Source organism: Vipera berus (assembly GCF_964194415.1).
Source record: "Vipera berus genome assembly, chromosome: 2".
Lineage (NCBI taxonomy): Eukaryota > Metazoa > Chordata > Lepidosauria > Squamata > Viperidae > Vipera > Vipera berus.
Genome location: NC_138203.1, coordinates 36640697 through 36666272, shown reverse-complemented (window position 1 = coordinate 36666272; position 25576 = coordinate 36640697). Strand labels below are relative to the sequence as shown.

The window sequence follows — 25576 nt, the reverse complement described above, 5'->3', positions numbered from 1 at the left end:
AAATAACAATGAAAAAGTAATCAGAAATTATGGTTTGAATGAGATCAAAATGTAAACATGGAGAGAATGATGAATCTAAACTTGCTTTTGATAAATCTTGCTTTTATTTTTTCTTTGATTGTTAAAATAATTACCCTCAGCATTTGAAAACAGTTCTTCACTGCATAAATATTTAAGACAAATAACTATCATTGAGAACATACTCTGCAAATAAATATATAAGTAATTTTAGATTTACTAGATACTTTATGCAGTTATCACTTCAACATGTATTTTTTCCCAACACAAAAATATAATACGTGAAAGATGCTTCCATATTCATTTATTTTATTACATTTCAATCCTAGTTTTTATTCTAGTTAAGTGAGACCAATCTTATTAGTCATAGTCATGACTACTGTGTCATAAGTAGCAATCATATATAAATGGGAAAGAAATTTTCTCTATATAGAAACAGGGAAATGTTCTCATTCCAGTTTCTCAACCATAGTGAAAATTATCTCTAATTTAATCTGCACCAGCCAGAGAATTTGAGTTTTCACACAAAATCCATCAATGTATAGTATTCTAAAGAACAGTGTAAAATCAATGAAAAGATACAAAATATAATATATAAGCCATACAATAAAAATAAAAGCAACAAATTCAGGAGATCACCTTTTAGAAAATTTATACTCCCATTTAGGTATAAAGTTATTGATATATAAAAAAGTTTGATATTTTATAGTTTGAGAAGCAGACCTATGATTAGCAATTAGTAATTCTAAGAAAGAGCGCTTTTGAATATGTAATTTAAATAAATACTATTTTAGAAGAATGTGCACAAACTCAAAATATGTTTGGTTTCAAACACAAAATAAATACATCACATTCTGGAAGTTCTGCCAAACCATTCTAGATGATTTGGAAGAAACATATCCCAGAATATTCTTGGTTAAGTCGAATTAAAATAATTTTATAGCATGACTAGGAAAAGACTGGTGATCATCATTTACCTGCCCCACTATCTTCCATTCCATTCCACCTGATCTTATCTTTTATCCCTCCAATCCCCAATAATATCACAGCATACTGCATTAGACCACCCACTCCTAATGTTCAGAACTTTCCCTTTTCTTTTTACCTTGCTTTCCCTCAATCCTTGACAATGTTTTATTGTTTCCACTCTTCCTGCCACCAAAAGAGTTCTGCCTATAATAACTCCATTGTGATCCATAATCAGGACAAAACAAGCCGGCTTAATTCGTTATGTGGACCAAATGTATATGTTTGGCTTTGGATACAAACCATCCAAACTTAAATGAATCATTTCTGGCCTTCTAAAAGAGTTTGAGTAGCTAGCTTTTCTAATTGGCCTGGGGACCCAATGGGGAGGTGTCATGCTGGAGGTGGCTAATAGACTGAGACAAGACTCCACCTCCATCCCATGTATATCTTGCTTTGTTCCTTCCCATCTTTGACGACTTTTAACCATTTTAATGTTAATATTTATTATTTTAATATTTTATCCTATTGTTTTTACTTACTTGTAAGCCATCTAGAGTTTCCCCTTGTGGACATGAGTGGCATAAAAATTTAATAAATAAATAAATAATGACATCCTTATATTTTACCTCTTTAATCAGCACCTGTAGTCTCTTCCAAATTGGCTTTTGCATAACTTAAAGGCAGATGGAGACCCACAACTGGGCCAACAACACTCAACCATGAAATAATGTAGTTTGTACGTCTACAAAGAAAAAAGGAAATATACATTTCTATTTAGGGGAACAGCAGTGAAATATTCCAAGTATCTTTGAAAGTTGGGCAGTATTTTTTTTATTAAAGTGTTATGACACACAGCTGCTAAGAAAGAACATTTTGTAAAACAATTTACATTATTGGCAATTCTAACCTTCCAGTACACTGTATTTTGAGACAGACACAGTTGTTAGACATCTCTATAGAGGATGAATTAATTGTAAGAGGTACCACCATAAAGTCTTTTAGCTGGTGATTGTGAAATTGTTTTATTACAATTGTTTATATTTAAAATTAAGTATAAGACAAGTCAACTTGGTGTGTTTTTTTAAAAAAAATCCTGTTTTAAATAAGAAAAGCTGCAAAAATTACAAATGAAATTCAACAGATCTGAAAAATAGTGGAACCTGTAATGTAATAAAAACACAAAGCCACAAATAACTGAAAGCTCTTGTAGAAAGGAATATTGCAAAGAGTGTTGAAAGCCCATAGAACTGGACTTTGATGAACTTTTAAAAGCATCAAGTTATTTGTCCAGTAACCCAAATAAATGGACGACTGGACACTGATACTGAGAATATAGCTGAATTTCTTCTCGCATTTCTCTATTTCAGTCATTCAATTGAATTTTTTAGTCTTTGAGGAATATGAGAAAATTCAAATTCTCAACCCTGAATAGCAGTAGGACTGAACTGCTATTTGCAAATATAACAAAGAAGGGAATTATAGGTGGTGGCTCCCTACTACTAGAACCAGATTATAGTCAAACATATCTCTTGAACCTAAGAATTCAGACTTTAATCAATACAAAACAATAATAGGTGGCAGGCAAAGAAAATGGGAAGATGCTGAAAACATAATTGTAACTAAATTTAACAAAGAAAAATAAAAACAGCAAAAGCCACTGTAGACGCATAAAACTGTTAGTGACCATCTGGAAAAAGAAGACACATATGGCAAGTAAGGACATTAAGTGAGGTCACTAAGGAAGAATGTGTACTAGTGTGCTAGTACACAAGAAAAAGAAACACTATCCAGTTAGTCCTTGACTTACAACCATTCATTCAGCAACTGTTTAAGTTATGATGGACCTGAATAAAATTATATCTATCTATCTATCTATCTATCTATCTATCTATCTATCTATCTATCTACATACATATACATATACATATACATATACATATACATATACATATATATATATATATATATATATATATATATATATATATACACACATATATACATATATACATATTTGTTTTCGTAGATTCTCGCGGGTGTCTGTATGTGTAGGTCTAGAGTCTCGGGTTTCTTCCCGCGTTCCTTTCATCTTCAGAAAGTTGTGGCGACGTTTCGACGAAATCCCATCCGTCATCATCAGGCCGGAGTATTCCTCCTGCTGCTTCCAGGAGCAATGCGTGGTCTGTCTGTTCCTTTCCTTCCAACTGCCGGTGGGGCTGTGTTCCGACTGGGTGGAGGCGTGGCTGCTTTCTGATTGGGTGGGGGTGTCTTCCGACTGGGTGGAGGCGTGGTTGTCTTCTGATTGAGTGGAGGCGTGGCTGTCTTCTGATTGGGTGGATGTGTGGTTGTCTTCCGATTGGTTGGAGGCGTGGCTGTCTTCTGATTGGGTGGGGTGTGTTCTGAATGGGTGGGGTTTTTTGTTGTGTCGTAATATCCTGAGTGTTGTGATTTGGTGTCTTGGGGAGTGGGCTGTGTAGTGGCCTCCAGAGCTTTGGCTTGGCTCCGAGTTCGAGGACCCGCCATGCATCTCTGGTATGGGTCAGTCAGGTTCGTGTGTGCGTTCTTCTGCTTGGGTGATAGCACTTTTGCTTGACTTGTTCTATCTTCTGTGTGGGAGATTTAAAAAACCAACAAACAACCCCAAATGCCACCAGCCCCAGCAAGACTCATCCACACCCAGAACAAAAACTCTCCCACACAGAAGATAGAACAAGTCAAGCAAAAGTGCTATCACCCAAGCAGAAGAACGCACACACGAACCTGACTGACCCATACCAGAGATGCATGGCGGGTCCTCGAACTCGGAGCCAAGCCAAAGCTCTGGAGGCCACTACACAGCCCACTCCCCAAGACACCAAATCACAACACTCAGGATATTACGACACAACAAAAAACCCCACCCATTCAGAACACACCCCACCCAATCAGAAGACAGCCACGCCTCCAACCAATCAGAAGACAACCACGCCTCCACCCAGTCGGAAGACACCCCCACCCAATCAGAAAGCAGCCACGCCTCCACCCAGTCGGAACACAGCCCCACCGGCAGTTGGAAGGAAAGGAACAGACAGACCACGCATTGCTCCTGAAAGCAGCAGGAGGAATACTCCGGCCTGATGATGACGGATGGGATTTCGTCGAAACGTCGCCACAACTTTCTGAAGATGAAAGGAACGCGGGAAGAAACCCGAGACTCTAGACCTACATATATACATATATATATACATATACATATATATATACATATATACGTATACATGCTGATTCTGTCTGTGGTCCCTTTTAAGTAAGCAAGATCCTCCAAAAACACAACATCAAAACAGCATTCTACACAGACAGAAAAATATCCACCATCCTAAGAAACCCCAAAGACACAATTGGGTTAGAAAACCAAGGAGTATACGAAATCCCATGCACCACCTGCCCCACCACATACATCGGACAGACCAACAGAAGAATAAGTGCACGCATTGAAGAGCACAAAAACTCACTCAGAAAGGGAGAACAAACTTCATCCCTGGTCCAACACTTTGAAGCCACGGGACATGAAATTGATTTTAAAAAAACCAAAACTATCGCCAAAATCGAACATTTTAACAACAGAATAATCAGAGAAGCCATTGAGATAGAAAAATGCCCCCTCAGCATGAACAAACGAGATGATACCTCCCGCCTACCAGCCATTTGGAAACCCGCCTTGATTGACAGACGAGTCCCAACCACCAAGAATGATACCAGACCCAAACTCATGATAACATCACATGACATCACCACCACACAACCATTCAAAAAGCAAATCCGAACCCACAATGATAACGATGCACAACCACAAAACAGAAACCTAACTACAGCTGCAACATCAGCCACTTTAAACCCCTCCAAACCACACAATAAGCAAACTGACACCCACTATAAAAACATGGCACCACCACAAACACGAAGCCGAACAAAAGCAGCACAACTCACCAGCTCAGGTCTAAGGCTGGCAGCTGAGACCAGCCCATCCACTCAAAACACACCCCCACCCAATCAGAACACACCCACCATTCAAAACTCACTCCCATCCAATCAGAACACACTTAATCCCCCACCCAATCAGAGCACACCTCCACCCACAGAACACACCCCCTCTGGCAGTTTAAAAAAGAGGAACAAACAGCCACTACCACATGCTTCTCCCAGAAGAAGGAAGCAGAAGCCACCAGCCTGATGACGACGGATGGGATTCCGTCGAAACGTTGCGCCTACACCTTCATTTCTACGCGGGGAAAAACCCGAAAGACCAAAGGTCCACATACAGACACCCGCGAAAACCTCAGAAAACATATATATATATATATATATATATATATATATATATATATATATATATATATGTATGTATGTATGTATGTATGTATGTATGTATGTATGTATATGTATATATATATATGCATCTATCTATCTATCTATCTATCTATCTATCTATCTATATCTATCTATCTATATCTATATCTATCTCTATCTATCTATCTATCTATCATCTATCTATCTATCTGTCTATCTATCTATCTATCTATCTATCTATCTATCTATCTATCTATCTATCTATCTATCCATCTATCATATATCATTTATCTATCATCTATATCATTTATCATCTGTCTGTCTGTCTATCTATCTATCTATTATCTATCTATCTATCTATCTATCTATCTATCTATCTATCTATCTATCTATCTATCTATCTATCTATAAATGCTTGTTAACTATTTAGATTACCTTGCTAGGCCCCAAACATGGGACAAATCTTTATTTCCTGTTTCAGCCTAACCGAAGGCCATCGACAGGCAGTAGTCACAACAGTGATAGCTCATATTTGTGTAAATTTTTTTAGATTGCTAACAAAGAATTAAAGGGAGACTGATATGCATATGCAGTTTGAAATGCATATCAGTCTCCCTTTAATTCTTTGTTAGCAATCTAAAAAATTTTTTACACACACACACACACACACACACATGTGTGTGTGTGTTTGTGTGTGTGTATTATTTTAATATTTTTAAAAAGAAGATAAAACTAATAAAAAATAAGATAAAGTAAGAAAATGCAAAGAAAGAAATCAAATAGAAAACTAAAAGTGCAAGAAAGGAAAAAAAGAAAAAGAAAAATAGAAAAGAAAGAAAAAAGATAAAAGAAGTGGTTTCCATTTTTCTTTACAGTAGTTATTAGAACAATTATAAATTTACCTCTTATTCTATGATTACAACATGACTCTCTTCTTTCTATAATCTATCCTGCCTCAAAATCATAATTTGTAATTCATTTTTGTGTTTTATGCTTAGAAGTGCACAAGAGGTTTCCAGTCAACTGCACACATAGATATTGTCTTTCATTGACAAAAGAAATTAATTTAGCCTTCTCAATAAGTTCCATCTTGTTCAACATTCACTCCTCTACTGTAGGTAATGCCGGCTCTTTCCATCTGTGTGCATACAATAATCTCACTGTAGTTATATACAAAAACAAAGTTCCATGACTTTTTTCCAATTGTTTGTCCATGAATCCCAAAAGAAAAACATCTGGTCTCAAACGTATATATATCTCTTAAACCCTCTTAATCAATGTGAATATTTGAATCCAAACTTCTACTTTTTTTATGTATCACATGGACATTTGTGACCATCCCTCCTATCATCAGCCACTTATTTCCCTGCTGTCCTGCTTACAAACTTCCTGGGACTTGCAACTTCCTACTGGCTTCCTCACTGACTTATTTGTGAAAGCAAGCAGGAAGTTGTTTCACTTAATGACCATGGGATTCAGTTAAGAATGGCAACCAGACTGCAGGGATTACCGCCACTAAGCAATGTGGTTGTGCTTTACAATCACCTTGCTTAGCAACAAATTCCAGTCCCATTACCATCGTACGTCAAGGACTACCAGTATGAGCTGGTGAACAATTCCCAAATTTCAGGTAGATGATACTCTGGATACAGTTCTGCATTTTATTTTGGATACTACATTTTCAAAAAGATACAGAGAAATCACTACAGGTACAGAAAAAGGCAATGACAGTTCTCAGAACACAACAAAGAAACTCCTATGAGGCTGAGAAAACTGGAATGTTTTTTTTTAATTTAAAAAGTTTTACAATACATTTTGACTTTAATCCCCCCTCCCCCACCCCTACCTAACCCTCCCTATCCCTCTCCCCCATTCCCTCCTCCCCCCCCGACTTCCCAGAGCTAAATACAGGGTATAAAATCAAAAAACAAACATAAGCACCCCTATGTTATCAGCAATAAACTATTAATTCTATCTCCCTCTAGCTCATATAAAATGAATACAAACAATATTAATATTACAAATAAAGTAAAAAAGAAAAAGAGGAAAACAGAAAAAGAGCTTTACTCAGAATAGATTTTCTTAATCCCAGTCCTTATTCATATTTCAAAAAAAAAGAAAAAAAAACTTTCACCTATTATTTACATTCTCCAACCTTTCTCTAATTTCTAAACAAATTCTCAGTTACGCGCCAAAAGCGCCTATCTCTATTAACCTTAATAATCTCCAACCAAACTAAACTATGATCAAAAATAGTTCTTGCATGTATCACGCCAAATGTCTCGCAGTTCCAAATCATCCTTGAGTTCAAATAAAAAGAGTAAAAAAAAAGGTTTAAGCAGTCTGTAAGACAACTTGTTGTTAATTAGGAGCTTGCATACCCATTCTTAGTTCAGCACATACTTTTAGTCCATAACCCTAATATACTTTTCTAACAAGCAAATAACATCAATCTTAAATTGTGTTAAATATTAAAAAAAAACTTTCTTTCTCCTCTATGATAAATTTAATCCATTGACATTCTAATTTAAAAATTTAATCACCAATCTTAATGCTCCAAAGCTTTTGGAGCACGTCTGTCATAACCCCCAAAACTTCTTTGGACCGCGCCCCTCCCACAGCTTCACTGTAAGTACACTTTGGAGATTCCATAACTTTCTGCTGGTCTTGCTCTTGCTCTCGTCTCGCTCTTCTTAGGGCGGCACGCGTCATCCTCTGGCCTCCTGCAACATCCGATGAAACTGTTTCTTGATCCCCTCCAACACCATTGTCCTCTATCTGTCTATCTGCAACATCTTGAAGCTTTCCCTCGCCGTATCCCTTTACAGCTTCCAAAAATGATAAGGGAGTTGCTTTTAACACATTGCTATAAAAATCACGTGCCTGGGCCACAGTAACCAGACGATGTCTTTTACCTTCATGCGTCACCACCAGTCCAACTGGAATCTCCCATCTAAACTTAATATCACATTTCTTAAGTTCCTGTACTAGAAATGCAAAATCTTTCCTTCTCCTTAAAATCTTCGGAGGAATCTCTTTTAAAACCAAGACTTCTTGCTCAGCCACTACCAATTTAGTATCATAAGCAGCTTGAATGACTTCATCTCTAATTACTCTCTTTGTAAAATAGACCACCACATCTCTGGGTAACTTCCTCTGTCTTGCAATCCATGAATTTACACGAAAAATTTTGTCCATATTTCCCTCAATTTCAGATGCTGGCTGGCCCAATACCCCTTCCAGAGCCTCAGAAATCAGCTGCTTTAAATCTTCTTTACAATTCTCCTTTAAACCCCTGATTCTAATAGCATACTGCATCTGATGGTACTGAACAAGGCTCAATTCTCCGTCCATTTTATTCCTTATATTTTCATTTTCTAATACCTTTGCTTCTAATATAGAGTTCTTTTGACTGAGATCCTTCACTTTTACATCCAGCTGTTGCACACATTCAGCTACAGATTCAATCATAGACAACATGTCCACCCTCATTGCTCTAAACTTCTCTTCCATCTTCTTCTCCAATTTCTCCATTTTCTCCTCCATTTTCTCCTCCAGCTTTTTCAACTTTTCATCCATCATGTCAGACATCAATTGTGAATGCTTTCCAAGAGCATCTTGTAAATCCTTAAGCGTCAATGCCAGAGGAGGTGCAGGAGGAAGCAAAGCTTGCAATGAGGTCTGTTGCACCAGGGAAGACCCCGCACTCCGAAGAACTTTAGAAGTTTTAGCCGCCATCTTCCCCCACTTTCACTTATTGCGCACTTTCACTTTAAAGCTATAAAATCCATTGAGCTAGAGAGTAAAGATAAGAGTCCACATCACCTTGACCTCCTGTACCGCTCTGCCTGCTCTAATCCTCCTGTACCGCTCTAACCCTAATCCTTCAGCCGCCCAAACTCTCAGCTCAGGCGGCCCCAGAGAGCTCAACCCCTACCTGGGGCCTCACCCCCTCCTCTTCTCCTGAGGAGGGGGCTTCAAATCCATCTAAACAGCTGATCGGCGCTGTTTACGATGGAAAAACACAGCTGCGGAGCGGGCAGCCCGAAAACGGCTGTCTTCGGCGTCGCATCGCCACCGGAAGTCAGAAAACTGGAATGTTTAACTTGAGAAGACCTGAAAGGTGTACAGTAGCATCTTCAAATATTTGACAGTATATCAACAGAAGAATATCAGCTTATTATTCTACAGTGCAGAACTTGGACTTATAAGTTTCTTACAAGAAAGTAGACTTCAAAGCCCTTTATGGCAATATGCCGGGTAATTTGAGGGACTACCTATCTCAGTCACATTTACTTGTCCCATTAGGAAGGGCATGGTGACATGGTGCACTTGTTATATTCAAGCAAAAATTAGACAGACAGGGATAGCTTCATTTAAATTGTTCCCCTGATCAGAGAGCTGGACTTAAAGACCCTTTTCAAATCTGTACATTCTATCCTGTAACATTACCTAAGCACTACATGAGATTCAGCATTTTTTCAAAAGATATTTTAAGCTTTATGTAGAGATATTTTGTTTAAAACTAATAACCATTAATATAATATTAATGTTTGTAAGTTGCCCAGAGTCATCTCTAGGCAAGAGATGGGCAGCAAACAAGCCTAATAAACAAACAAACATAATATTTGTCAAAATCATGATATAACACTGGCCATATAAATAACAGAATGTCTGGGTTACTATTTTGAGAAATAACTCTTAAGTTGTTCAACTTGAACTATGGAACTAAGAAATATATACTCATTATAACAATAAATTTAGGAATTAGTACCTTCTTTTGTAACCTGCTTTTCCCCATAGCTATAGGAAACATATATAGTTCTTAGGTAATAGTTCATCACCAAAAATACATTATTGATTTTTTTTCATGAAATATTTAATGTTGTATTTGAGAATGTACACTGGTATTACTCACTTTTTTTGTTTATGTAAACTGGATAATATTGAAGACATAAATTCATTTGTCCGGCAGGGATGAAGTACAAAGAAAGGCTGACCAAGTAATGGATGTTCCTAAAAAGAGGTAATCTGATTAACCGTGTAAATGCATTTTTAGTATACAAAACTGTTTACAGTTCACAAGTTATCCCATAATAATTTTTTAAAAGGTACTTTTTTCAATGAATGGAAGTGAAGTGAAATTGAATTGCCCAAGATCATCCCCAATCTTAGGCCGTGGCCCACTACTGGGCCACAGCCCGTTTGGAACTGGGCTGCATGAGTGGTGGGCAAGAGCATGTGAGTAGCTTTACTTGCATGAGCAGCAGGCGCTTTTGTGAGTGGCAGGCGCTGGTAGGTGGTTGCACTCATATATGAAGCTTCACTTATGTGAACAGCAGGCGAATGGAATTGCATGTGTGTGCCTACCACTTGCATGGAACCATCCCCTCTCCCCTGCCCACTGGGCCCTCAAGCCGGAAAGGATGGGGACCGCTGATCTAAATAAGCCTGAGGCATGAATCCTAGATTTTTAAACCTATTCAGTATTATTTTGAATAAATTATCTTCATTTATTTAACTACAAAAGTGTCAACATGATTAAATAACAAAATCTAAATAATTATAACTGTACATAAGTTGGAATTATAATAATACTCATACAATACTACATTTATCTTAAAAATGTACCATCTAAATATTATTCTTAAAACATTAGTCATATGAAAAAATTATTTAGCATTTGAACATTAAAAATCTTTAAGAACTTTATAACCTCATGGTAAATTCCAAATACACAACATTCTAAATTATTTTTTAAAAAATATCATGCAAGAAAATGATGCCAGGGCAAGGGCTGGGCAGAACATGCATGAAATGTTAAAATAAGAATGACTGTGAAAGTAATTTCCAAGCTACGCTTTTTCCTTCTCTTTGTATTAGCAAAAGGATTTACAGAGATGAATAAATTTAATTCTAAATTTAAATGATTTACTGTTCCTTTTCAGACCAGACCTACTGCTAAGTGCTAAACCAATATTGGTGTTATTGAAATTGTATTAGTCATAATTCGGTTTGGCAATTGTAATTTACATTCGGCTCATAAACATTTTGATTATGTTCCTGTAGTTTGGTAGCAATAAGAAAATAAACTTTGCTACTTGTCACAACCCTTTTTCACATAATTTTTTTAAACTGGACCCCCAAAAAGCATAGCAGTGAGGAATATAATTTAAAAGAATAATAAGAGTAAAAAAATATAACAACTCTAATCATATATTTAAGATAAATTTAAAGTATTTAATGTAATCTTAGCTATATGTAGTACTACTACTTTCACATTTGCCAGCATCAGACTTTTGCATGTTCTTTTTCTACAAATCAAATGCTCTTTTATATCCATTTATATACCCATTTTCATATCTGTCTTATCTAGAAATGGTCAGCATATGATTTTCTAGATGTTCAACTCTCATGAAACATAGTCAACTTAGCTAGACATTAAAATTATTTTATCCTATAGTTCTCTATTTAAACTCTGAAACATTAAAAGATTTTGGAAAATAACACATTAGTTAGTGAGACAAATTTATCATCTTTAATTTTGTGCAAAATATAATGTAAAAATGAATTTATAGATATGCAAAATAGTGCAAATATATACAATGAAACTATAACATTTACCAAACTTAAGATGGTAGAAGAATATTAAATGTTTTAGATTCCTTTTATTTTAATCCTGTAGATCCCAACTATAAATTCATGCAAAGATATTACCATCTGTTACTCATACAAATGAACTGATGTAATTTTTCATAATGAAATAAGTGCCAAATTGGAAAAAAAACCTTTACTATTGCATCAGAAAAACTTAAAAACTTATTGCAAAGACAGATTTCTGGAAAAGAATCAAATCTTGAAACTGGCAATAAAGTTTTAATTATCAAAATTATATCTATTATCTATTATTATGTATTATCAAATGAATGTCATACTTTAGTGAAAAATAGAGATATACATACTGCCACTGTAATAAAGTCCATAATATGTGTGTGTGTGTGTGTGTGTGTGTGTGTGTGTGTAATTTTACAATCATCACTACTTAATAAACAACATGTATACAATTAAATATAGACATCCTCATCACATTTTTCTGGTATTATACTTATCATCGATAGTGACAGTTTGTAATATATTTTCTAACCAGAATTTATCTCAACTGCATTTGCACTTAAAATCCATTTGTTCAATCAATATCTTGTTTTTACGGCTTTTTAAAAAAAAATAATTTCCTATCAATGTTCAAAATATCTCTATCGCTTAAAATTCTCTCATAATAAATTATATTTGGGTAACCAAGAGCTTCCCTTATTCAAACGCTTTTAGAATTTTCATATTTCCCATCTCATAACAAAGTATAATATTCTAGTTACAAATCCTATCCTTCTAATTATAATAATACTTTTATTTCTAGCAGTTATCTATTTTCTTAACCATATTCAAACATCTGTTTAATAGTATAATATTCTATCTAATAGGTCAAAACCTCTATTTTCTTCAGTCTTACTCTGGCTTCCTTCCTTTGTCAAATAACTTTCCAAGTCAGTGCATTTGAATTATCAAGAAATTCTTACTGTTTTTGTATATATCGTTTGGAATGAGGAAAAGAATTTGATTGAAGTATTTTTGGAAGAACGCTCAACCCATTTTTATTCATTAAACAGCCTCCATCCTTCTCCTTCAGTTTTTCATTTCTTGTTTGTTTTTGTTTGTTATCACTGCATTTTTTAATTTTTAATTTGTCTGTATTTGTCTGTTAATTCCTCCCTTTAGGTCCTCCATCTTTGGATCAGTTTCTTCTAATTTTCCTTCTGTTTTCTGGGTTACTAGCTCCTTCTTTGTAGTCATTGTCTGGATTTGTAAGTAGAGGTTAGAAAATTGTTCTTTTACCTCATTTGTATTATGTTTAGTGTCATCATGAAATAAAACAATTGTCTCTTGGACTGATTTCAACATAGAAAGAATTTCTTTCTGAGATTCATTAACATTTTCTTGTTGATATATCAAGTTGGAGCTTCGGAGACAAGTGTTCAAGATGGTTTTTTACCATTTGATGCTAAGTATGGAACACCCATTTTGTTTTTGTATGTAGTCTTTATAGTCCAATAAGGTCCCCAACACAGATAAGCAGCCCAAGAGTTTTTTCCTCCTTTTTCCAGGTGCAGTCTGCAAAAGTGAAAGTTTCCAGGAACAACAAATAGTCTTATCCAGGCTTCAAGCCAAGTTTCCTTTAAGTATAATAAATTTTGTAGTGCCATGATTCACCACTAGATGGCATTGACATTGTCTTCCAGCTTTCCAAATCCAAGCCTATTTTACACTTTCAAAAAAAATTTCTAAAAAAAAATCTCAAAGGTACTTTTACTCCCCAAATTTCAAAGCTATATATCTGTATTAATTCCAGATTGATCTTGTAGTTTTCTCTATTTTCCCCCAATGCAATTAATTCAGCGCTTTTCTTTTCCTGAAGGAGTGGGGCAAAAACTTCCCTTCCCTCTCTCATCGGGGAGGATTCTTTGCTTTGGGCATTCATTTTTCTAGGAAAATAGTATTAAGGTCATAAAATGAGGATAAAGTCTCACCCAGTTCCATCCACGTTGCTCAAAAATTGCTAGTTAGTACTTATCTTCGGTTGTCAGCAGCTTCTGACTGGCCACACGAATGTAGCCAGTCTTTCCCCTGCCAGTTTGGAGGGCTTCCTTGGATCCAGCGGAAGGGCCGCCACCTCTCCATGATCAACGAGGGTCCCCTCCTTCTTTGTCACCTCTAAGGGGCGACTTTCAAGCCTTTTTAGGGTCCCTAGCTTGGCAAAATTGAACATGGAAGATGGAGCCCCGTCTTCCTGCGACTATCATGCCACAACGCCTAACCAGAAGTCCCCATCCATCTTGATACTGGTTGTTTTCTCTTTCTTTTCACATTTGCTATAATTATAGTTTTCTCTAAAGATATAGGTTTTTTCATAATGTATCTAAAATATGACAATTTGTCCCTAGTCATTTGGCCTTGAGTGACAAATCTGGATTGATTTTTGTTTCTTGGCTACCCATATATTCTCAAAATCTTCTCCTACACAAAAGTTCAAATTCATCAATACTCCTTCTATTGAACTTCCACATAGTCTTGCAGGCAAAACCATTGCTTGTGCAAGTTTGCTCTTTGTAAGTATAGCCAATTGAAAGCATCTTTATATCATTTTATGTTCTCCTACCAAGCGTTAGTATGTATTTGTGCTACTCTTAATAGTCCATCCAAAAGAGCAGAAACTAACTATCACTTCAGTATCTTTATCGTCATATCTATGACTGGCTGCTGTACCTGTTATTAGTTTGCTTTTCTTAAGATTAAATATAATCTTATCCCCATGTTTACACTGTGCTCAACTTCTATTACCAGAGCCTGGAATCAGAGGAGAATTATTAGCATACCACAGGTTATTGATGTTTCCTCCTACAATTTTAAACCCACATTTAATTTCTTGCAATCAGAGTATATATACGCTGAATGAATGAGTAAATGACATGTTAAATAAGGAGAGAATATATGGCATTTTTTCACTCCTTTGCCGAGCTGGAGCAAGGACATATTGCCATGTTCTGCCTGAACTCTGGCTTTTGCCTATATATTTCAGATGAGCAACATATACTAATCTACTCCGCGAGCTACATTGGCTTCCGGTTGCCCTCCGGGTGAGATTCAAGGTGCTGGTGATGACCTATAAAGCCCTAAATGCCTTGGGTCCGGGATATTTGAGGGAACACCTACTGCTGGCATCAAGTTCCCTTCGTCCTGTGCGCTCCCACTTGGAGGGCCTTCTCAGGGTGCCGCCTGTAAAAGACTGCTGGCGGATAACACCCAGGGGGAGGGCCTTCTCAGTGGGTGCGCCTGCCCTGTGGAACCACCTGCCCGTGGAGCTTAGGACTGCCCCCGATCTTCGGTCATTCCGCCGGGACCTGAAGACCTGGCTCTTTGAGCTTTCCGGCCTAGGCTGAGAGGTTTTCCACCCCCCCAGGATCAAATTTAATTATTTTAACTGTTTTTAACTCTTGTATTGTATTGATGTTTTTAAATACTTTGTAAACCGCTCTGCTATTCAAAATCTTAAAAGACAGTGCAGTAAAAGTGCTACACTCAATTTGCCAGCAAATTTGGAAAACTCAACAGTGGCCACAGGATTGGAAAAGATCAGTTTACATTCCAATTCCAAAGAAAGGCAGTGCCAAAGAATGTTCAAACTATCGCACCATTGCACTCATTTCTCATGCTAGTAAAGTCATGCTTAAAATCCTACAAGCTAGACTTCAGCAGTATGTGGATCGAGAACTACCAGAAGTACAGGCAGGATTTCGAAGAGGCAGAGGAACTAGAGATCAAATTGCCAACATACGCTGGATCATGGAGAAAGCTAGGGAGTTCCAGAAAAACATCTACTTCTGCTTCATTGACTATGCTAAAGCCTTTGATTGTGTGGATCATAACAAACTGTGGCAAGTTCTTAAAGAGATGGGAGTACCAGACCATCTTATTTGTCTCTTGAGAAACCTATATGCGGGTCAAGAAGCAACAGTGAGAACTGGACACGGAACCACTGATTGGTTCAAAATTGGGAAAGGAGTCAGGCAAGGCTGTATACTGTCGCCCTGCCTATTTAACTTATATGCAGAGCACATCATGAGAAAGGCAGGGCTAGATGAATCAAAAGTTGGAATTAAGATTGCCGGAAGAAATATCAACAACCTAAGATACGCAGATGATACCACTCTAATGGCAGAAAGTGAAGAAGAACTAAAGAGCCTCTTGTTGCGGGTGAAGAAGGAGAGTGCAAAAGTTGGGTTGAAACTTAACATTAAGAAAACCAAGATCATGGCATCTGGCCCTCTCAATTCCTGGCAAATAGATGGGGAAGAAATGGAGGTAGTGACAGATTTTATTTTCCTGGGCTCCAAGATCACTGCAGATGGGGACTGTAGCCAAGAAATTAAAAGACGCTTGCTCCTGGGGAGGAAAGCCATGGCAAATCTAGACAGCACACTAAAAAGCAGAGACATCACCCTGTCAACAAAAGTGCGTATAGTCAAGGCTATGGTCTTCCCAGTTGCAATGTATGGCAGTGAAAGTTGGACCATAAGAAAGGCTGAGCGCCAAAGAATTGAGGCCTTTGAACTATGGTGCTGGAGAAGACTCCTGCGAGTCCCTTGGACTGCAAGGCGATCAAACCGGTCAGTCCTAGAGGAGATCAATCCTGACTGCTCTTTAGAAGGCCAGATCCTGAAGCTAAAACTCAAATACTTTGGCCACCTAATGAGAAGGAAGGACTCACTGGAGAAGAGCCTAATGCTGGGAAAGATCGAGGGCAATAGAAGAAGGGGACGACAGAGAATGAGGTGGCTGGATGGAGTCACTGAAGCAGTAGGCGTGAGCTTAAATGGACTCCAGAAGATGGTAGAGGACAGGAAGGCCTGGAGGAATGTTGTCCATAGGGTCGCGATGGGTCGGACACGACTTCGCAGCTAACAACAACAACAAACCGCTCTGAGTCCTACGGGAAAAGGGTGGTATATAAATTCAATAAACTTAAACTTAAACATATACATTTAATAAATAAATATATAAAATATAGATTTTGCATGAATACATTGAGAAGTTCTGGGACTCTAATTTTCTAAGGACATTTCACAGACTGTCATGATAAACGCAAACAAAGACCTTTCTATAATCAACAAAGCACATATTGTCAGGCGCAAGTGACCAGATCCACAAATGCAGAGTTCAAGGTAACTAACAGAATAATAGAGTTGGAAGGGACCTTGGAGGTCTTCTAGCCCATTCCTGCTCAGGCAGGAAACCCATTTCAGGCAAATGTTTGTCCAGTCTCTTCATAAAAACTTCCAGTCTTGGAACATTCATAACTTCTGGAAGCAAGTTGTTCCACTGATTAATTGTTCTAACTGTCAGGAAATTTCTCCTTAATTCCAAGTTGCTTTCTCCTTGATTAGTTTCCATCCATTGCTTCTTGGCCAGCCTTCAGGTGCTTTGTAGAATAGTTTGACTCCCTCGTCTTTCTGGCAACCCCTCAGATATTGGAACACTGCTATTATGTAACACCTAGTTTTTCTTTTCATTAGACATACTCAATTCCAGCAATCGTTCTTTTTATGTTTTAGCCTCCAGTCCCATAATCACCTTTGTTGATTTTCTTGGCACTCTTTGTAGTCTCAACATCTTTTTTTACATTGTGGCGACCAAAGCTGGATGCAGTATTCCAAGTGTGGTCCTACCAAGGCATTGTAAAGTGTAAAGTGATATTAACACTTCGTGTGATCTTGATTCTATTCCTCTGTTAATGCAGCCTAGGACTGTGTTCGCTTTTTGGCAGCTGCAGCACACTGTTGCCTCATATTTAAGTGATTGTCCATTAGGACTCCAAGATCCTTCTCACAGTTACTATTAATTATAGCTGTGCATTTGGTTTTTCCTGCCTAATTGTAGAACCTTACTTTTTTCACCACTGAATTTCATGTTGTTAGATAGCGCCCAATGTTCAAGTCTGTCAACATCTTTCTGTATCTTAAGCCAATCTTCTGGAGTGTTGGGTATTCCTGCCAGCTTGCTGCAATCTGCAAATTTGATGAGTTGTCCATCTATCCCCTGATCCATAAACTACTTTATTGCAATCTGCTTATAATTTAGGTATCTCCCCAGACTGGTTGCCTTCCCTTGGGAACAGATAGATAAGGTTCCATGGGGCTTGGGGGGGTCAATCTTATATGTCTTGTGGTTGAACAATGACTCAAAGCTAATTCCCTGCTTAATCGTCTTCCCTCTGTGGGTGGGCATTTCCCAACACATATTGACTATTTATTGGAATTCTTTCACTTCTGCAAAAGAATTTTTTAGTGATCCAGCATGCATCAATACCAACATTTCTTATTCCCTGGCCAAGCTTCGTCATCTGGCATTTCCTTTTATATAGAGAGCTTTAATCTGTGTTGGATGGTTCTGAGTATTGCTTAATATGTGAAATATACTTTTGTACTGGTATGTAAACCAACCTCTTCCAATCTAAATTGTTCTCCAAATTTGCTGAAATTGTTTGGTAGAACTTTTACAGATTCTTCTTCTGTTGCTTGTCATATCTGTAGATATTCTATCAATTCCTGTAGCATTCCAGTTTGGGAAAGACAGATATGTGATGTAACTCCAAAAGATTTTGTACATAGGAAATAATTTTTCAAGGTTGGATGTTGACAGTGCTAATTTCCAGAATGTAAATATACTTCCATCTTTGTTTGATCTTCTTTAAAATCAATTACTATCTGTACATTGGCAACCCTTAGTATATTAATTTGAATATTTATATTATTTATTACAATTTATTGCAGTTTACTAGTATATAGTATATAGAAATATACTACACACACACACACATATATATGTTTTCGTATTGGTCATTCGGGTTTTTCCCCACGTAGAGTTGAAGGTGTAAGAGCAACGTTTTGACGAAATCCCATCCGTCATCATCAGGCTGGTGGCTTCAGCTTCCTTCTCCCAGAAGAAGGAAGCTGAAGCCACCAGCCTGAGGATGACGGATGGGATTCCGTCGAAACATTGCTCCTACACCTTCAACTCTACGCGGGAAAAAACCCGAATGACCAAAGATCCACATACAAACACCCGCGAAAACCTCAGAAAACAAATATATGTATGTATGTGTGTGTGTGTGTGTATATATATATATATATATATATATATATATATATATATATATATATATATATATATAAAGGTAAAGGTAAAGGTTCCCCCGCACATGCGTGCTAGTCGTTTCCGACTCTAGGGGCCGGCGCTTATCTCCGTTTCAAAGCCAAAGAGCCAGCGTTTGTCCGAGGACATCTCCGTGGTCATGTGGCCGGCATGACTAGACGCCAAAGGCGCACGGAACACTGTCACCTTCCCACCATAGTGGTCCCTATTTTTCTACTTGCATTTTTACATGCTTTCGAACTGCTAGGTTGGCAGAAGCTGGGACGAGTAGCGGTGGCTCAGTGGGTTAAGACGCTGAGCTTGTCGATCAGAAGGTCGGCAGTTTGGCCGGTCGAAATATATATATATATATATATATATATATATATATATATATATATATATATATATATATATATATATATATATATATATATATATATATATATATATATATATATATATATATATATATATATATATATATATATATATATATATATATATAATACTAGAATTTATTACTATTTATTAGAAGTAGCCCTTTATTACTTTTGAGAAGAGGAACATTGGAATAAATGAAAAAAGTGAATTAATGAAATGATCAAATAGATCAAGATAAACAAAATTGTAATTAATAATTGTCTACAATTTAAACATTTTAAAAATATTTCCATTACATTCTAAGCAAGATGAAAAATCCCTGCAGAATAAGCTTCCTGATCAAATGTTTGCATAATATTAATAGTAGCAACAATACCACCTTTCAAAGTTAATCAAAATAATCTTATGTTCTTGGTGTAAATACAAGTGTTCAGATGAACTTACTGAAATCAAGTTTCTAACAAACAGGACATGTCCTTTCTCTAATTACTATGACACAGCTAAACAGCCAGTGTATCAACTTTTTTCAATCTGGCACAATTCAGATGCATTAAAGCAGAGTTGACTGGAGACAAAGTTATTGTCTAACAACAGACTGGAAAAGAATGGTCTCTTCTTTTTTAATTGCAGGAATCAAAACATATACATTCTGATGGCCCATGCCATCAGCCTCATTCCCATGTTTAGGGAAGTATTAAGTGGAAGAAAATTGGGCTGTCCTAAATATTTGATGCTATTTCCGCCTTAAATGGCTTATCTCCTAACCAATTCTTCAATATCCTTCTGTCCCTCCATGCACCAATAACTCTTGAAATAGCTCCGGAAGCAACTCTTTATACTTTCTTTTTGCCTAAACTACCTATAAGGCTGAGAATCAAAGAAACAAACAACAGCACAGGAAATGGGAAAGAAGATTATATAACTGATGTAAAAATTCCAGAGTACAAAACTGAAAAACAACTATATGAATTTTTTATTATTATGCGAGTTCAAGAATTCTCCCCACACAAAAATGGTAAAATTTGGTTTCCATATGTCAGATTTGCGTATCTGTTACAGAAATGAAACATGACTCACGTTGATCCATATAAGCACAAACCCATTTAACTGAAAAAAATTATGTCAGTCATAATTTGATCTTTTTGTGAGTGAAATTGCTATTTCAGTGGATTGCCTTCTGATTAATATCTATCTGAAATTTGGCTGAGACAATGTGACAACTTGAAAAACAAAAATATTTTGTGGACAGGAATAAATATATCAAATATTATGTTTTCTTCTAGAATGTAACCATTTTGTTTCTACAAAGTGGATAATGACATGTAAATCAAAAAGGTTTTATTATAATGCTTGTCCACTATGTGTTTGTAAATTTATTTCTCTCAATATTTTCATTTTCCCATTTGTATTACCCCTTCTAATTTCCATGGATTTTTAAACAAAAGTTTTCACTTAATTTTCTTGTTCAAAAGCTTTTACTATGAACGTATCAGGATTTTTTTGCACTGACATGCAAAATTAGTTATAATTTCATCTTCTGCAATGCAGCAATCCATACAGAGAAAACAGACAAATAACAGCTCTGATATTAAAAAAAACAGAGCTTTTATTGATGCCCAATTTGGTATCTAAAAACATATGATGGTGTAAGTTTCTTTTGGCAATGTATTAAAAAGTAATATTTAATGAAGAGTCAATTTTTTTGGTTTCATATCCCTTATGCTTATTTTGACTAAATACAAGATTTCCACTAAATCATTTCCGTCAGATATCAATGTAAATGTATATGAATCATTCTTTTTTTACCTCCTGAGAAAGCAATCTTCATTCCTCCCATAACCAGACCTTTTGCAAAGAGGTTATACAACTTTAAAGAGTAAGCATACAGTGAGATAATGCCTAAAATAATACGTGAAATATTATCCATGTCAAATTTCAATTAACAACAAATGTCACTTTTGGGTAATGGATACAGCAAGGTAATTAGTTTTGGATAGCTGGTATTGTATGTTTTACTTCTCTTCCCCCAAACAGCAGGTATTTTGTTATCGGTACATTTCCTATAACAGCACCATTTATTTTCCCTGTCATAACTGGAACTTCTCCAGTAGTAATGGCTTCTATTTTCTCCAGTGTTACATTAAACTGCCTTGGAGCATTCATCATAGCATTTATGGCCACTCCATTTCTCCTGCAGTGGAAAGGGACTATTGTCCAAAACATCCTGTCTCATCCAGTTTGCAAGATGTAGCTTTGATGAAAATCATTCACAGAGGTATGCCAAGCTTTTATAAAGGGCAGCAGAAAATGGTTGTACTTCAACTTGTTTTTAGTACCCCACATATCTCATCTGTTTTTCAGGCTGAGGAGTTGGGAGGGTGTTAATTAGAATAATTGAAAAGGATCAATTATAATTTAATTGAAATTAAAATTGTCACACCTTTCATTTTTTAAATCAATAAAATGATAATCCTGATAAATTTCCAAATAATGCAACGTAGCCTCATTAATAAAGAATAGAGCAGAACAATTATTTCTTGTGATTTGGCTATTGTGTTTAATATATATCTAAATGCATTAATATTTTTAGCAAATGTGTAATACTGCTGGTTCATTTTCAGTTTTTGATCCACTAAGACATCTAGAAATTTTCCACTTATATTACTCTTAAATCAAATCTCCTCATTTTATATGCATTAATTGTTCTTGTTTTGCCCCTAAATATAAGATACTATATTTGGTCTTTTCGCTTTGTCTCAATATTCCAGATATAAAAATCCCTCTATGGCATGGGTGTCAAACTCGATCGTATCACGTGATGTATCATGACGTATTGTGATACGTCTATGGCATTGGATATATATATATATAAGACGACCCCTGACTTTTGAGAAGATTTTCATGGGTTAAAAAGTAGTCTTATACGCCGGAATCTATTAATTAAAAGACGCTTGCTCCTGGGGAGGAAAGCCATGGCAAATCTAGACAGCACACTAAAAAGCAGAGACATCACCCTGTCAACAAAAGTGCGTATAGTCAAGGCTATGGTCTTCCCAGTTGCAATGTATGGCAGTGAAAGTTGGACCATAAGAAAGGCTGAGCGCCAAAGAATTGAGGCCTTTGAACTATGGTGCTGGAGAAGACTCCTGCGAGTCCCTTGGACTGCAAGGCGATCAAACCGGTCAGTCCTAGAGGAGATCAATCCTGACTGCTCTTTAGAAGGCCAGATCCTGAAGCTAAAACTCAAATACTTTGGCCACCTAATGAGAAGGAAGGACTCACTGGAGAAGAGCCTAATGCTGGGAAAGATTGAGGGCAATAGAAGAAGGGGACGACAGAGAATGAGGTGGCTGGATGGAGTCACTGAAGCAGTAGGCGTGAGCTTAAATGGACTCCAGAAGATGGTAGAGGACAGGAAGGCCTGGAGGAATGTTGTCCATAGGGTCGCGATATACATACATACATCGTAGATTCCGGCGTATAAGACTACTTTTTAACCCATGAAAATCTTCTCAAAAGTCAGGGGTCGTCTTATACGCCGGGTGCTGAAACTTTAGGGACAGGGCTGGCTGGAAAACCTGGAGCGGATCTTCCATTTAGTCTGCGCAGGGAAAGCGGGACCAATTGGAGTAGAAGCTGCAGTCTGTGATTTTTTACAGGCTGGGGTCTGGGCTTTTTTCCTTCTAAAGTTGAAGAGCAGCTGTAGGCAGGTGGGGAATGCAAGAGCAATTTGAAAGGCAGGTGGGGAATATGTAGCAGAGCAGCAGCTTAGCTCTAAGGACACATTTGACTCAGGAACTGGGCGGGCTGGCTGGAAAACCTGGGGCGGATCTCCCATTTGGTCTTTTTTTTTAATCCCATTTATATCCCACCCTTCTCTGAAGACTCACGGTGGCTTACAATTTAAAGCACAAATCAATGTGCTTAGCAATAGCCTTCATTCTATGTATATGCCTGCCTATTAGAGCTTTCACCCCCCCCCCACAAGCGGCATTATTACAAAGTCAGCTTATTGCTCCCAACAATCTGAGTCCTCATTTTACCTACCTCGGAAGGATGGAAGGCTGACTCAACCTTGAGCCTGATGGGATGTGAACCTGCACTAATTGCAGGCAGCTGGGGTTACTTAAGGCTCTGCGCAGGGAAAGCTTTAGAGTGAATTAGGAAAAGTGAAAAAGTGAATTAGGAAAAGGGTTGCTGGAATTGGGTATGTGTAGTTTAACGAAGAGAAGGGTGAGGGGTGACATGATAGCAGTGATCCAATATCTCAGGGGCTGCCACAAAGAAGAGGGAGCCAAGCTATTCTCCAAAGCACCTGAAAGCAGGACAAGAAGCAATGGATGGAAACTAGTCAAGGAGAGAAGCAACCTAGAACTAAGGAGAAACTTCCTGACAGTTAGAACAATTAACCAGTGGAACAACCTGCCTCCAGAAGTGGTGAATGCTCCAACACTGGAAGTTTTTAAGAAGAGACTGGACAGCCATTTGTCTGAAATGGTATAGGGTTTCCTGCCTTAGCAGGGGGTTGGACTAGATGACCTCCAAGGTCCCCTCCAACTTATTATTATTATTATTATTATTATTATTATTATTATTATTATTATTATTATTATTAAGTTTAATCCACTTGCACTGTTTTATATTTACATGTTTGATGACAAACAGCCTTATGTTTATAAGTGACAGTTTTCCTACTAAGCACCTGCATGTCATAAGCATTTGAATTAAAATTACCATATTAAAATCAAATCTGATGTTTTTAAATTTTTATTTGGTGTGCGTTGGAAGAGGGGTAGTCTTATACGGCGAGTATAGCCCAAACCCTATAATTTAACAGGAAATGTAGGGGGTCGTCTTATACGCCCAGTCGTCTTATACGCCGGAAAATGCGGTATATATATATATATATATATATATATATATATATATATATATATATATATATATATATATATATATATATATATATATATATATATATATATATATATATATATATATATATATATGTGTGTGTGTGTGTGTGTGTGTGTGTGTGTGTGTGTGTGTAGTTTTTTTTGGCTTGCTAACAAAGAATAAAGGGAGACAGATATGATCATTTCAAACTTATTTGTTCTCATCAGTCAGCCATACCCTTCTGAGATTCTGACTGATGTTAGCAAGCCAAAAAATTTTTTACACAAATATATACCATAGAGTTGGAATCAGACTCTGGAGCAAGAAAGAACAGGTCTTGCTTTTTCTATGTAACATCTTTTAGTTGTTCATTTGGTTTGGATTGCTACGTATATAATTTTGCACTCGTCTGAATTCAATTTCATTCCGTTTCTTTTAGCCCACTTTTTCCAATCTATAAATATTGTTTTGAATTTCTGCCTTCCACAGTATTAACTAATCTACCCAAGTATGCATCATCTGCCTATCTGACAAGCATTTGCTTCACTACTTTATCCAAATCATTAATAAAAATAATAACAAACCAGGGTTGATCCTTGAGACATCCTACTTGATACCCCTCTCCAATTATGAGAATCCATTAATATGCATTCTTTCAGTAGGAGTTTTGAGCCATAATTAATGTATCCACTTAATTACTATGACATCTAGCCCACACTTAACTAGCTTGCTAATCAGCATGATAAGTTATTTTATCAAATGTTTTGCTAAAGTCAAAATATACAGTATATGTATACAGCATTCCCACAAGCTGGTAAGGAAGTTATTCCATTAAAACCTGAAATAAAATTTGCCTGGCAGAATTATGGACAAGAACATTGTGGTAACCTTTGGTAATCACTATGAATGTCAGATAGACAGGACTGTTCGTGGTTGGAATGTCTTCTCTCCACTTTTGTGAAGTTTTGCTTTTCTCCATTCTCATAAAGCAGCAACCAGACTATCCACTAAGTTCTTCACTATTCCTGAATGCAATTGATCTGGTTCTAGAGATAGATATTTGCTCTCAAGCTTTTATCTTGTTTGTTCTTCTTACTTCCTCTAGACCAGTGTTTCACAATCTCAGCAACTTTAATATGTGTGTACTTCAACTCTCAGAACTCTCCAGCCAGTATGGGAGTTGAACTTCTCACATCTTAAAAGTTGCTGAGATCGAGAAATACTGCTCTAGATTGTCTAT

At 36.8% G+C, this 25576-nt stretch overlaps 1 protein-coding gene across 1 annotated transcript in view; it reads right to left on the bottom strand.

Moving 5' to 3' along the window:
* The window catches only part of LOC308662713 (ubiquitin-like-conjugating enzyme ATG10), a gene marked incomplete at its 5' end in the record, with an annotated part of 123427 nt that overhangs the window by 2189 nt on the left and 95662 nt on the right, over positions 1-25576 (bottom strand). The window contains 2 exons of the mRNA XM_081318855.1: positions 1614-1729; positions 10232-10329. Of these exons, the coding sequence (XP_081174981.1) occupies positions 1618-1729; positions 10232-10329 (210 nt within the window). The 3' untranslated portion in view covers positions 1614-1617. The remainder of the gene's footprint in view (positions 1-1613; positions 1730-10231; positions 10330-25576) is intronic.